This window comes from Tachyglossus aculeatus, chromosome 10, assembly GCF_015852505.1.
Source record: "Tachyglossus aculeatus isolate mTacAcu1 chromosome 10, mTacAcu1.pri, whole genome shotgun sequence".
NCBI lineage: Eukaryota > Metazoa > Chordata > Mammalia > Monotremata > Tachyglossidae > Tachyglossus > Tachyglossus aculeatus.
Window position 1 is genome coordinate 54823882 of NC_052075.1, and position 13022 is coordinate 54836903.

The following is a 13022-nucleotide window of genomic DNA, read 5'->3' on the forward strand; positions in this document are numbered from 1 at the left end:
CGCTTTTGGCCCTCTGTGGGTTGGTGCGGCCGCGGCCCGGGCCGGTCGGCGGGGGCCCGTTTCGGGACCATTTTCCTCCGTCCGAAGGTGCAGCCCATCCAGCCGACGCCCGCCGCCCCCCCAGCCGGCCGTGGTCGTCAGCAGCCCAGCCCCGGGGCTCAAGCCCGCGGCCTCCGCTCCCGTCCCCATCACCTGCTCCGAGACCCCCACCGTCAGCCAGCTGGTGTCTAGTAAGTCGGGGAGGAGGGCTGGCGGGATTCGGCCCCGACTGGGCTGAGCGAGGGAGATGAGGCGACAGTAATGCCAAGGTTACAGACTTGGGGGATGGGGAGGATGGGAGAAGATGAGGACCTCAAAGGCCTAAGGGGCAGCGGTCTTCTCAACTCTGGCCGGCCTTGCTTCCAGAGACCCTGGGATTGGGTGAGGGGAGGGCCCTACCGTCCACACATTCCCATTCCCCGGCTCTGCCTCCCGTCCCCCTTGGACCTCTGACCCGCTATTCAAGGAATGTGGGGTCCCTGCCCCTTCCACGAGGGATGGGAAGGATGGGGTTTGGGTGAGAAGATGAGGCCTTCAAAGGCCTAAGGGGCAGCGGTCTTCTCAACTCTGGCCGGCCTTGCTTCCAGAGATCCTGGGATTGGGTGAGGGGAGAGCCCTACCGTCCACACATTCCCACTCCCCGGCTCCTCCTCCCGTCCCCCTTGGACCTCTGACCCGCTATTCAAGGAATGTGGGGTCCCTGCCCCTTCCACGAGGGATGGGAAGGATGGGGTTTGGGTGAGAAGATGAGGCCCTCAAAGGCCTAAGGGGCAGTGGTCTTCTCAACTCTGGCTGGCCTTGCTTCTAGAGACCCTAGGATTGGGTGAGGGGGGGCCCTACCATTCACACATTCCCATTCCCTGGCTTCTCCTCCCATCCTCCTTGGATCTCTGACCTGCTATTCAAGGAATATGGGGTCCCTGCCCCTTCCACGAGGGATGGGAAGGATGGGGTTTGGGTGAGAAGATGAGGCCCTCAAAGGCCTAAGGGGCAGCGGTCTTCTCAACTCTGGCCGGCCTTGCTTCCAGAGACCCTGGGATTGAGTGAGGGGAGGGCCTTACCGTCCACACATTCCCATTCCCCGGCTCCTCCTCCTGTCCTCCTTGGACCTCTGACCCGCTATTCAAGGAAAGTGGGGTCCTTGCCCCTTCCACGAGGGATGGGAAGGATGGGGTTTGGGTGAGAAGATGAGGCCCTCAAAGGCCTAAGGGGCAGTGGTCTTCTCAACTCTGGCCGGCCTTGCTTCCAGAGATCCTGGGATTGGGTGAGGGGAGGGCCCTACCGTCCACACATTCCCATTCCCCGGCTCCTCCTCCCGTCCTCCTTGGACCTTTGACCCAGTATTCAAGGAATGTGGGGTCCCTGCCCCTTCCACGAGGGATGGGAAGGATGGGGTTTGGGTGAGAAGATGAGGCCTTCAAAGGCCTAAGGGGCAGTTGTCTTCTCAACTCTGGGCAGCCTTGCTTCCAGAGACCCTGGGATTGGGTGAGGGGAGGGCCCTACTGTCCACACATTCCCACTCTCCGGCTCCTCCTCCTGTCCTCCTTGGACCTCTGACCCGCTATTCAAGGAATGTGGGGTCCTTGCCCCTTCCATGAGGGATGGGAAGGATGGGTTTGGGTGAGAAGATGAGGCCCTCAAAGGCCTAAGGGGCAGTGGTCTTCTCAACTCTGGCCGGCCTTGCTTCCAGAGATCCTGGGATTGGGTGAGGGGGGGCCCTACCATCCACACATTCCCATTCCCCGGCTCCGCCTCCCGTCCCCCTTGGACCTCTGACCTGCTATTCAAGGAATGTGGGGTCCCTGCCCCTTCCACAAGGGATGGGAAGGATGGGGTTTGGGTGAGAAGAGTGGTCTTCTCAACTCTGGCCAGCCTTGCTTCCTGAGACCCTGGGATTGGGTGAGGGGGGGCCCTACCGTCCACACATTCCCACTCCCCGGCTCCTCCTCCCGTCCTCCTTGGACCTCTGACCTGCTATTCAAGGAAAGTGGGGTCCCTGCCCCTTCCACGAGGGATGGGAAGGATGGGGTTTGGGTGAGAAGATGAGGCCCACAAAGGCCTAAGGGGCAATAGTCTTCTCAACTCTGGCCGGCCTTGCTTCCCGAGACCCTGGGGTTGGGTGAGGGGAGGGCCCTACCGTCCACACATTCCCATTCCCCGGCTCCTCTTCCCGTCTCCCTTGGACCCCTGACCCGCTATTCAAGGAATGTGGGGTCCCTGCCCCTTCCACGCAGTGCACCCTCAGCAGAACAGAAAACCTCGCTGGGCAGGGGGGTGCAGGGTTTACTTTTAATGGTATCTGTTAAGCTCATACTATTGGCATAGTGGAAAGAGCGTGGATTGGGAATCAGAGGTCATGGGTTCTAATCCCGGCTCTGCCATCAATCAGCCGTGTGACTCTGGGCAAGTCACTTGACTTCTCTGTGCCTCAGTGACCTCATCGGGAATATGGGGACGAAGACTGTGAGCCCCTCGTGGGACAACCGGATTGCCTGGTAGCTACCCCAGTGCTTAGAACAGTGCTCTGCACGTAGTAAGTGCTTAACAAATGCCATCATTATCATCACTAGGTGTCAAACACTGTTCCGAGCGCTGGGGTGAGTACAAATTAATTAGGTGTCGGACTCAGTCCTTATCTCGCGAGGGGCTCCTCATCATCATCATCAATCGTATTTATTGAGCGCTTACTATGTGCAGAGCACTGTACTAAGCACTTGGGAAGTACAAATTGGCAACATATAGAGACAGTCCCTACCCAACAGTGGGCTCACAGTCTAAGAAGGAGGGGACCGGGTACCCTCATTTTACAGTGGAGGAAACTGAGGCCCAGAGAAGTTGAGATCACCCAAGCAAGCAGTGGGCAGAGCCGGGATTAGAACCGGGTCCTTCTGATTCCCAGGCCTGGGCGCTCATTCATTCATTCATTCAATCGTATTTATTCATTCAGTCATATTTATTGAGCACTTACTGTGTGCAGAGCACTGTACTAAGCGCTTGGGAAGGACAAGTTAGTTATTGAGCACTTACTGTGTGCAGGGCACTGTACTAAGCGCTTGGGAAGTCCAAGTTGGCAACATTTAGAGACGGTCCCTACCCAACAGCGGGCTCCTGGTCTAGAAGGGGGAGGCGGACAGCAAAACAAAACATATAAACCGAATAAAGTACATATAATAAATATGTACAAGTAAAGAAACTAGGCCACGCCGTAGAGGGGGCCTCTGGGTCATTTCCCCCCGTCCTCCCCGCCTCAACCCAATTCCCCAACCCCAGAGCCCCAGACGCCGAGTCTCGACGAGGACGGGATCAACCTGGAGGAGATCCGGGAGTTTGCCAAGAATTTCAAGATCCGGCGGCTGTCCCTCGGCCTCACGCAGACGCAGGTGGGCCAGGCCCTGACCGCCACCGAGGGGCCGGCCTACAGCCAGTCGGCCATCTGCAGGTGAATCCCGGGGCCGGGAGAGGGAGAGGAGGAGGAGGAGGAGGAGGAGGAGGAGGAAGAAGAAGAGGATGACTTAGAGGAGCAGGTCGTCTGCCGGGGTGGGCCCACCGACCCACCGACCCGTGGTTGGGGGATTGGGGGACGGAGAGGCTCAGGCCGGCCCTGACCTCTGACCTCACCTCCGACCCGAAGGGAGCGGGGCAATCGGAACATGAGTCCGAGGTCAATCAACCAATCAATCAATCATCATATTTATTGAGCGCTTACTGTGTGCAGAGCACTGTACTAAGTGCTTGGGAAGTCCAAGATGGCAACATATAGAGACGGTCCCTACCCAACAGTGGGCTCACAGTCTAGATGGTCGTGGGTTTGACTCCATACTAATATAATAAATATAATAATAATTATCTATTATATATTATATTATATCAATATATTATATATTATATCATATTATATTATACAATATTGGTATATCAATATTAATATGTTATAATATATTATATGTAGTATACTCTATGCTATATATTAATATTAATATGATATGTAAAATATATAATATATAATGATATTATATTATATATTATATTGTAATAAAAATAATAATATGGGTTTGACTTCATAATAATAATGATGGCATTCATTAAGCGCTTACTATGTGCAAATCAATCAGTCGTATTTATTGAGCGCTTACTGTGTGCAGAGCACCGGACTAAGCGCTTGGGAAGTCCAAGTTGGCAACATGGAGAGACGGTCCCTACCCAACAGTGGGCTCACAGTCTAGAAGGGGGAGACAGAGAACAAAACCAAACATATTAACAGAATAGAATAAATAGAATAGATATGTACAAGTAAAATAAATAAATAGAGTAATAAATCTGTACAAACATATATACGGATATACAGGTGCTGTGGGGAAGAGAAGGAGGTAAGACGGGGGGATGGAGAGGGGGACGAGGGGGAGAGGAAGGAGGGGGCTCAGTCTGGGAAGGCAAAGCACCGTTCTAAGCGCGGGGGAGGTTACAGAGTGATCAGGTTGTCCCCCGGGGGGCTCACAGTCTTCATCCCCATTTTCCAGATGAGGTCACTGAGGCCCAGAGAAGTGAAGCCCCCTCCTACCTCTCCCCCTCCTCCCCCCTCCATCCCCCCTGCCTTACCTCCTTCCCTTCCCCACAGCACCTGTATATATGTATGTATGTTTGTGCGGATTTATTACTCTATTTATTGATTTATTTTATTTGTACATATTTATTCCATTCTGTTAATATGTTTGGTTTTGTTGTCTGTCTCCCCCTTCTAGACTGTGAGCCCACTGTTGGGTAGGGACCGTCTCTATGTGTTGCCAACTTGGACTTCCAAAGCGCTTAGTGCAGTGCTCTGCACACAGTAAGCACTCAATAAATACGACTGAATTAATGAATCCCCTGGATTCATTACTGGATTCACAGTAAATACTCTATTTATTTATTTTATCTGTACATATTTATTCTATTCATTTTATTCTGTTAATATGTTTTGTTTTGTTCTCTGTCTCCCACTTCTAGACTGTGAGCCCACTGTTGGGTAGGGACCGGCTCTAGATGTTGCCAACTTGGACTTCCCAAGCGCTTAGTCCAGTGCTCTGCACACAGTAAGCGCTCAATAAATGCGACTGAATGAATGAATGAATGAAGTGACTTGCCCAAAGTCACACAGCTTATAGTTGGCGGAGCCGGGATTTGAACCCATGACCTCTGACTCTAAAGTCCCGGCTCTTCCCACTGAGCCACGCTACTTCTCTAACACTCTGACACTTAGCTGTGTGACTTTGGACAAGTCACTTCACTTCTCCGGGTCTCAGTTCCCTCATCTGGAAAATGGGGATGAGGACTGTGAGCCCCCCGTGGGACAACCTGATCACTTTGTATCTCCCCCAGTGCTTAGAACAGTGCTTTGCACATAGTAAGCGCTTAATACATGCCATATATATTTTAAGAGAAGCAGCTTGGCTCAGTGGAAAGAGCCCGGGCTTGGGAGTCAGAGGCCATGGGTTTGAATCCTGACTCCACCACATGTCTGCTGTGTGACCTTGGGCAAGTCACTTAACTTCTCTGAGCCTCAGTTCCCTCTTCTGTAGAATGGGGATTAAAACTGTGAGCCCCATGTGGGACAACCTGATTACCTTGTATCCCCCAATAGCGCTTAGAACAGTGCTTCTCTGAGCCTCAGTTACCTCTTCTGTAGAATGGGGATTAAAACTGTGAGCCCCCCGTGGGACAACCTGATCACCTTGTATCCCCCCCAGCGCTTAGAACAGTGCTTTGCACATAGTAGGCGCTTACAAATGCCATCATTATTGTTATTATTATTATTAAAATGGGGCGGGATAAACCGCACATGCTTGGAGGGGTGGGGCAACCTGAGGATTTGAGAGAAACTAGAGCAGCAGCGTGGCTCAGTGGTAAGAGCCCGGGCTTGGGAGTCAGAGGTCGTGGGTTCTAATCCCGCACCTCCACTTGTCTGCTGTGTGACCTTGGGCAAGCCACTTCACTTCTCCGGGCCTCAGTTCCCTCATCTGTAAAATGGGGATGAAGACTGGGAGCCCCACGGGGGGGACAACCTGATCACCTTGTATCCCCCCCCACACACACACACAGCGTGGCTCAGTTGGAAAGAGTACGAGTGTGAGAGTCAGAGGACGAGGGTTCTAATCCCGCTCCTCCACTTGTCGGCTGTGTGACCTTGGGCAAGTCACTTAACTTCTCTGAGCCTCAGTCACCTCATCCGGAAAATGGGGATGAAGACTGCCAGCCCCACGTGAGACAACCCAATCACCTTGTATCCCTGCAGCGCTTAGAACAGTGCTTCGCTTTTTGCTTGGATTTTTGCTTGGATTACTCTGTAAATATTTATATGCCGGTCTCCCGTTAGAATGTAAACCCTAAGTGGGCAGGGAACCCATCTGGAGTACTTTCCCCAAGCACTAAGTACAGTGTATAGCATCCAGTGGGTGCTCAATAACAATTGCATTACTACTACAACTAATATCATCATCATCAGTGGCATTTATTGCACATTTACCATGTGCAGAACACTATATTAAGCGCCGGGGAGATTATAGTACAACAGAGTTGATAGACATGTTCCCTGCCCACAGCAAGCTTACTACTGTTATTATTATTATTATTATTACTATACATTATTATTATTACTGTTATTACTCTATTATTATTACTTTATTACTCTATTTATTGATTGATTTTACTTGTACGTATCTATTCTATTTATTTTATTTTGTTAGTATGTTTGGTTTTGTTCTCCGTCTCCCCCTTTTAGACTGTGAGCCCACCGTTGGGTAGGGACTGTCTCTATATGTTGCCAACTTGTACTTCCCAAGCGCGTAGTACAGTGCTCTGCACACAGTAAGCGCTCAATAAATATGATTGATTGATTGATTGGTAGTAAGCGCTTAACAAATACCATCATTATTATTATTATTATTACTGTTATTAACGGTGCTTGGCCCATAGTGCTTAACTGATACCATTATTATTATTATTATTATTATTATAGTGGGTGGGGCAACCTGAGCTTTCTGCCGGGGAGGTGGGGGGCCAGGCAACCCGAACTTTCTAAAAAAAGGGGCAGGGTAAGTTTAGCTTTTTAGGACGGAGGGGCAATTTGTGGATTCTCGGAGGGGCGGAGGAATCCGAAGAATCCCAGCTGTGCAACAGGGTGGTCTTGGAAGTAAACCCTGCGTGATTCCCGTCCATGCCCAGCGCAGCCCTGGCTAGAAGGAGAAGCAGCGGGGCTCAGTGGAAAGAGCCGGGGGTTTGGAGTCAGAGGTCACAGGTTCTAATCTGGGCCCCACCAACTGTCATCATCATCAATCGTATTTATTGAGCGCTTACTGTGTGCAGAGCACTGTACTAAGCGCTTGGGAAGTACAAGTCGGCAACATATAGAGACGGTCCCTACCCAACAGTGGGCTCACAGTCTAGAAGGGGGAGACAGAGAACAGAACCAAACATACTAACAAAATAAAATAAATAGAATAGATATGTGCAAATAGAACTGGCAGCTGGGTGACTTTGGTCAAGCCACTTCACTTCTCTGGGCCTCAGTTCCCTCATCTGGAAAATGGGGATTAAAACTGTGAGCCCCCCGTGAGAAAACCTGATCACCTTGTAACCTCCCCAGCGCTTAGAACGGTGCTTTGCACATAGCGCTTAACAGATGCCAAAATTATTATTAGAGAAGCAGCGTGGCTCTGTGGAAAGAGCCCGGGCTTTGGAGTCAGAGGTCGTGGGTTCTAATCCCGCCTCCGCCACTTGTCAGCTGTGTGACTTTTGGGCAAGTCGCTTCACTTCTCTGAGCCTCAATTCCCTCATCTGGAAAATGGGGATTAAAACTGTGAGCCCCCACCCCGTGAGAAAACCTGATCACCTTGTAACCTCCCCAGCGCTTAGAACGGTGCTTTGCACATAGTAAGCGCTTAACAGATGCCAAAATTATTATTAGAGAAGCAGCCTGGCTCTGTGGAAAGAGCCCGGGCTTTGGAGTCAGAGGTCGTGGGTTCTAATCCCGCCTCCGCCACTTGTCAGCTGGGTGACTTTTGGGCAGGTCACTTCACTTCTCTGGGCCTCAGTTCCCTCATCTGGAAAATGGGGATTAAAACTGTGAGCCCCCGCCCATGAAAAAACCTGATCACCTTGTAACCTCCCCAGCGTTTAGAACAGTGCTTTGCACATAGTAAGCGCTTAACAGATGCCAAAATTATTATTAGAGAAGCAGCGTGGCTCTGTGGAAAGAGCCCGGGCTTTGGAGTCAGAGGTCGTGGGTTCTAATCCCGCCTCCGCCACTTGTCAGCTGGGTGACTTTTGGGCAAGTCGCTTCACTTCTCTGAGCGTCAATTCCCTCATCTGGAAAATGGGGATTAAAACTGTGAGCCCACCCCGTGAGGAAACCTGATCACCTTGTAACCTCCCCAGCATTTAGAACAGTGCTTTGTGCATAGTAAGCGCCTAACAGATGCCAAAATTATTATTAGAGAAGCAGCGTGGCTCTGTGGAAAGAGCCCGGGCTTTGGAGTCAGAGGTCGTGGGTTCTAATCCCGCCTCCGCCACTTGTCAGCTGGGTGACTTTTGGGCAGGTCACTTCACTTCTCTGGGCCTCAGTTCCCTCATCTGGAAAATGGGGATTAAAACTGTGAGCCCCCCCCCCCCCCCCCCCCCCCGCCGTGAGAAAACCTGATCACCTTGTAACCTCCCCAGCGTTTAGACCGGTGCTTTGCGCATAGTAAGTGCTTAACAGATGCCAAAATTATTATCAGAGAAGCAGCGTGGCTCTGTGGAAAGAGCCCGGGCTTTGGAGTCAGAGGTCGTGGGTTCTAATCCCGCCTCTGCCACTTGTCAGCTGTGTGACTTTTGGGCAGGTCACTTCACTTCTCTGGGCCTCAGTTCCCTCATCTGGAAAATGGGGATTAAAACTGTGAGCCCTCCGTGAGAAAACCTGATCACCTTGTAACCTCCCCAGCGTTTAGACCGGTGCTTTGCACATAGTAGGCGCTTAACAGATGCCAAAATTATTATTAGAGAAGCAGCCTGGCTCTGTGGAAAGAGCCCGGGCTTTGGAGTCAGAGGTCGTGGGTTCTAATCCTGCCTCCGCCACTTGTCAGCTGTGTGACTTTTGGGCAAGTCACTTCACTTCTCTGGGCCTCATTCATTCAATTGTATTTATTGAGAGCTTACTGTGTGCTGAGCACTGTACTACTACTACTACTACTAATAATAATGATAGCATTTATTAAGCGCTTACTATGTGCAAAGCACCGTCCTAAGCGCTGGGGGGGGGGATACAAGGTGACCAGGTTGTCCCACCTGGGGCTCACAGTCTTAATCCCCGTTTTGCAGATGAGGGAACCGAGGCTCAGGGAAGTGAAGTGACTCGCCCAAGGTCACCCAGCTGACAAGTGGCGGAGCTGGGATTCGAACCCATGACCCCTGACTCCAAAGCTCGGGCTCTTTCCACCGAGCCACGCTGCTTCTCTAAGCGCTTGGGAAGCACAGGTTGGCAGCATATAGAGACAGTGACCTCATCCGTCAAATGGGGACTGTGAGCCCACTGAGCCCACCGTGGGACAACCTTGTAACCTCCCCAGCGCTTAGAACGGTGCTTTGCACCTAGTAAGCGCTTAATAAATGCCATTATTATTATTATTATTATTATTGTTATTAGAACATTGCCAAGATCTGCCCTTTCCTCTCCATCCAAACTGCTACCCTGCTCATTCAAGCTCTCATCCTATCCCGTCTGGATTACTTCACCAGCCTTCTCTCTGATCTCCCATCCTCGTGTCTCTCTCCACTTCAATCCATACTTCATGCTGCTGCCTGGATTATCTTTGTCCAGAAACGCTCTGGGCATATCACTCCCCTCCTCAAAAACCTCCAATGGCTACCGATCAATCTGTGCATCAAGCAGAAACTCCTCCCCCTGGGCTTCCAGGCTGTCCATCCATCCCCTCGCCCCCTCCTCCCTCACCTCCCTTCTGTCCTTCTCCAGCCCAGCCCGCACCCTCCGCTCCTCCACCACTAATCTCCTCACTGTACCTCGCTCTCGCCTGTCCCGCCATCGACCCCCGTCCCCCGTCCTCCCCCTGGCCCGGAATGCCCTCCCTCCCTCTGCCCATCCGCCAAGCTCGCTCTCTTCCTCCCTTCAAGGCCCTGCTGAGAGCTCACCTCCTCCAGGAGGCCTTCCCAGACTGAGCCCCTTCCTTCCTCTCCCCCTCGTCCCCCTCTCCATCCCCCCCATCTTACCTCCTTCCCTTCCCCACAGCACCTGTATATATGTATATATGTCTGTACATATTTATTACTCTATTTATTTATTTATTTTACTTGTACATTTCTATCCTACTCATTTTATTTTGTTGGTATGTTTGGTTCTGTTCTCTGTCTCCCCCTTTTAGACTGTGAGCCCACTGTTGGGTAGGGACTGTCTCTATGTGATGCCAATTTGTACTTCCCAAGCGCTTAGTACAGTGCTCTGCACATAGTAAGCGCTCAATAAATACGATTGATTGATTGATTAGAAGGAGGGCGTCGGTTCCCCCCAGCCCGCCGGCGTCCCGGGGCGGGGAGGCGGCCCCGGCCTGAGCCTGCCTCTCCCCCCGTCCTCGTCCCCGGGGCCCGGGGCCGTCCCCCCGGCAGGTTCGAGAAGCTGGACATCACCCCGAAGAGCGCTCAGAAGCTGAAGCCGGTGCTGGAGAAGTGGCTGAACGAGGCGGAGCTGCGCAACCAGGAGGGCCAGCAGAACCTGATGGAGTTCGTGGGCGGGGAGCCCTCCAAGAAGCGCAAGCGCCGCACCTCCTTCACCCCGCAGGCCATCGAGGCGCTCAACGCCTACTTCGAGAAGAACCCGCTGCCCACGGGCCAGGAGATCACCGAGATCGCCAAGGAGCTCAACTACGACCGCGAGGTCGTCCGCGTCTGGTTCTGCAACCGCCGCCAGACGCTCAAGAACACCAGCAAGCTCAACGTTTTTCAGATCCCTTAGGGGACCCGCCCGGCCCGCCCCGGCCCTCTCCGCCTCCTGCCGCTCCTGCGCCTCGGGCAGCCTCCCCCTCCTCCCGGGACCTCGTGTGGGTCGGTGGCACGTGGGGGAAGTGCTCCGGGAAGGCCGCTTTGGCCCCACGTGGCCTCCCACCCCCCGACGCGCGCACCCGCCGGAGCGGGGACCGTACCGCGGCGCACGCCGGGGGAGCGGGGTGGCCTCCCGAAGCGACCCCCGCTCGGAAAGATCGCCCTCCGACCCCTGGGTGAGGGGCCGGGATCCGTCGAATCCCGTCCGAATCGACGACCGCCGCAGGCCCCCGCCCCTGCTTCCCATTTCCCACCTTCCCTGCTCGTTGGCGGGAGCGGGAGCTGCACGTGGCTTGAGGCCCCAGGCACGCCTGCCCCGTTCCAGGCCCAAATGGGCGGCGTGTGCCCACCCAGGGGGACGGTGAGGCCCCCCGCCACAGATTTGTTTCAACCGGTTTAGTCGCATCCCCCGCGGAGCCGGCAAAGTGACTCGGAGGCCCCCGAAGAGAGGTTTTCCAAGGAGGAGGCCGAGGCGGTCCCTTCCCCTCGCAAGGGGGCTCGTGGCTGGTGATGGGGGGCAGAAGCCCACCCTTGGTGGATCACCCACCCCTCTTGCCCCCAGGCTTAGGGGGGCTCTTCCCCTGCCCCTCCACGCCTCTGCTCGCTCGGAAGGGAAAGGGGCAGGCCGCGTGGCAGTGGCCATTCACACCTCCCCACGCTCAGCCTGGGGAGGGGATGGACACCCCCATTCCCCCCCCCCAAAAAAAAAGAGATGCCCCAGGGAGCATCGACAAGCGGGATGCAGGAAGGAGCAGCATTCCCGAAGCACCTTCGCGTATTTACCTTCCGCCCCGATCTGCCCGTCGGGACCAGTTGACCCCGTTGGAGATTTAGTCTCCATTTGTCAAAGCCGAATTGACCTTTGGGGAGCCCGGACAGTGAGCCGGGACCTACGGTGATATCCCGGATGCTGGAAGAGGGGTTGGGACGGGCGCCGGGAGCGGGAGGTTGGGGGGCAGGGTCCAGGGGGGTTTATTGGGGGGCCCAAAGAGGGTCCCTGGAAGTCACCCCCTCTCCCAACCCCACCACGTTGCTTCCTGGACCCCCTCGTCCGCTCCTTGGACGAGGGTGGAGACTTGAGGTTGTGAGGAGGCCTGGGATCGGTTTCCCAGTCCATCTCTTTCCCCCCCAGCTCCGTGTTGTCCTGGGATCCCGGGGGTGCGGGTGGGGGGAAGCACTTGATGTAGTTGTGTGAAATAAACAGTATTTTTTCTTTTTTTTTTTCTTTTTTCTTTTTTTTCTTGGGACCCGTCTGCGTGGCGTTGAGCGGCTCCGTGGGAAATAACAGCAGGGCGGCCCCCAGGATAGATAGAGAAGCAGCGTGGCTCAGTGGAAAGAGAACGGGCTCTGGAGTCAGAGGTCACGGGTTCAAATCCCGGCTCCGCCGATTGTCAGCTGGGTGACCTTGGGCAAGTCACTTCACTTCTCTGGGCCTCACTTACCTCATCTGGCGTGGCTCGGTGGACAGGATCCTGGGCTTTGGGGTCAGAGGTCATGGGTTCAAATCCCGGCTCCGCCGATTGTCAGCTGTGTGACCTTGGGCAAGTCACTTCACTTCTCTGGGCCTCACTTACCTCATCTGGCGTGGCTCAGTGGACAGGAGCCTGGGCTTTGGGGTCAGAGGTCATGGGTTCAAATCCCGGCTCCGCCAATTGTCAGCTGTGTGGCTTTGGGCAAATCACTTAATCAATCAATCAATTGTATTTATTGAGCGCTTACTGTGTGCAGAGCACTGCACTAAGTGCTTGGGAAGTACAAGTTGGCAACATAGAGAGACTGTCCCTACCCAACAGTGGGCTCACATTCTAAAAGACTAAAAGACTTAACTTCTCTGGGCCTCAGTTCCCTCATCTGTAAAATGGGGATGAAGACTGTGAGCCCCCCCGGGGGACAACCTGATCACCTTGTCACCTCCCCAGCGC

At 53.7% G+C, this 13022-nt stretch overlaps 1 protein-coding gene across 1 annotated transcript in view; it reads left to right on the forward strand.

Annotated features, from left to right (window-relative positions):
* Positions 1-12319, forward strand: part of POU6F1 (POU class 6 homeobox 1) — a 36985-nt gene extending 24666 nt beyond the window's left edge. The window contains 4 exon segments of the mRNA XM_038752857.1: positions 88-117; positions 119-230; positions 3310-3478; positions 10669-12319. Of these exon segments, the coding sequence (XP_038608785.1) occupies positions 88-117; positions 119-230; positions 3310-3478; positions 10669-11014 (657 nt within the window). The 3' untranslated portion in view covers positions 11015-12319.
* Positions 12320-13022: the final 703 nt, after the last annotated feature.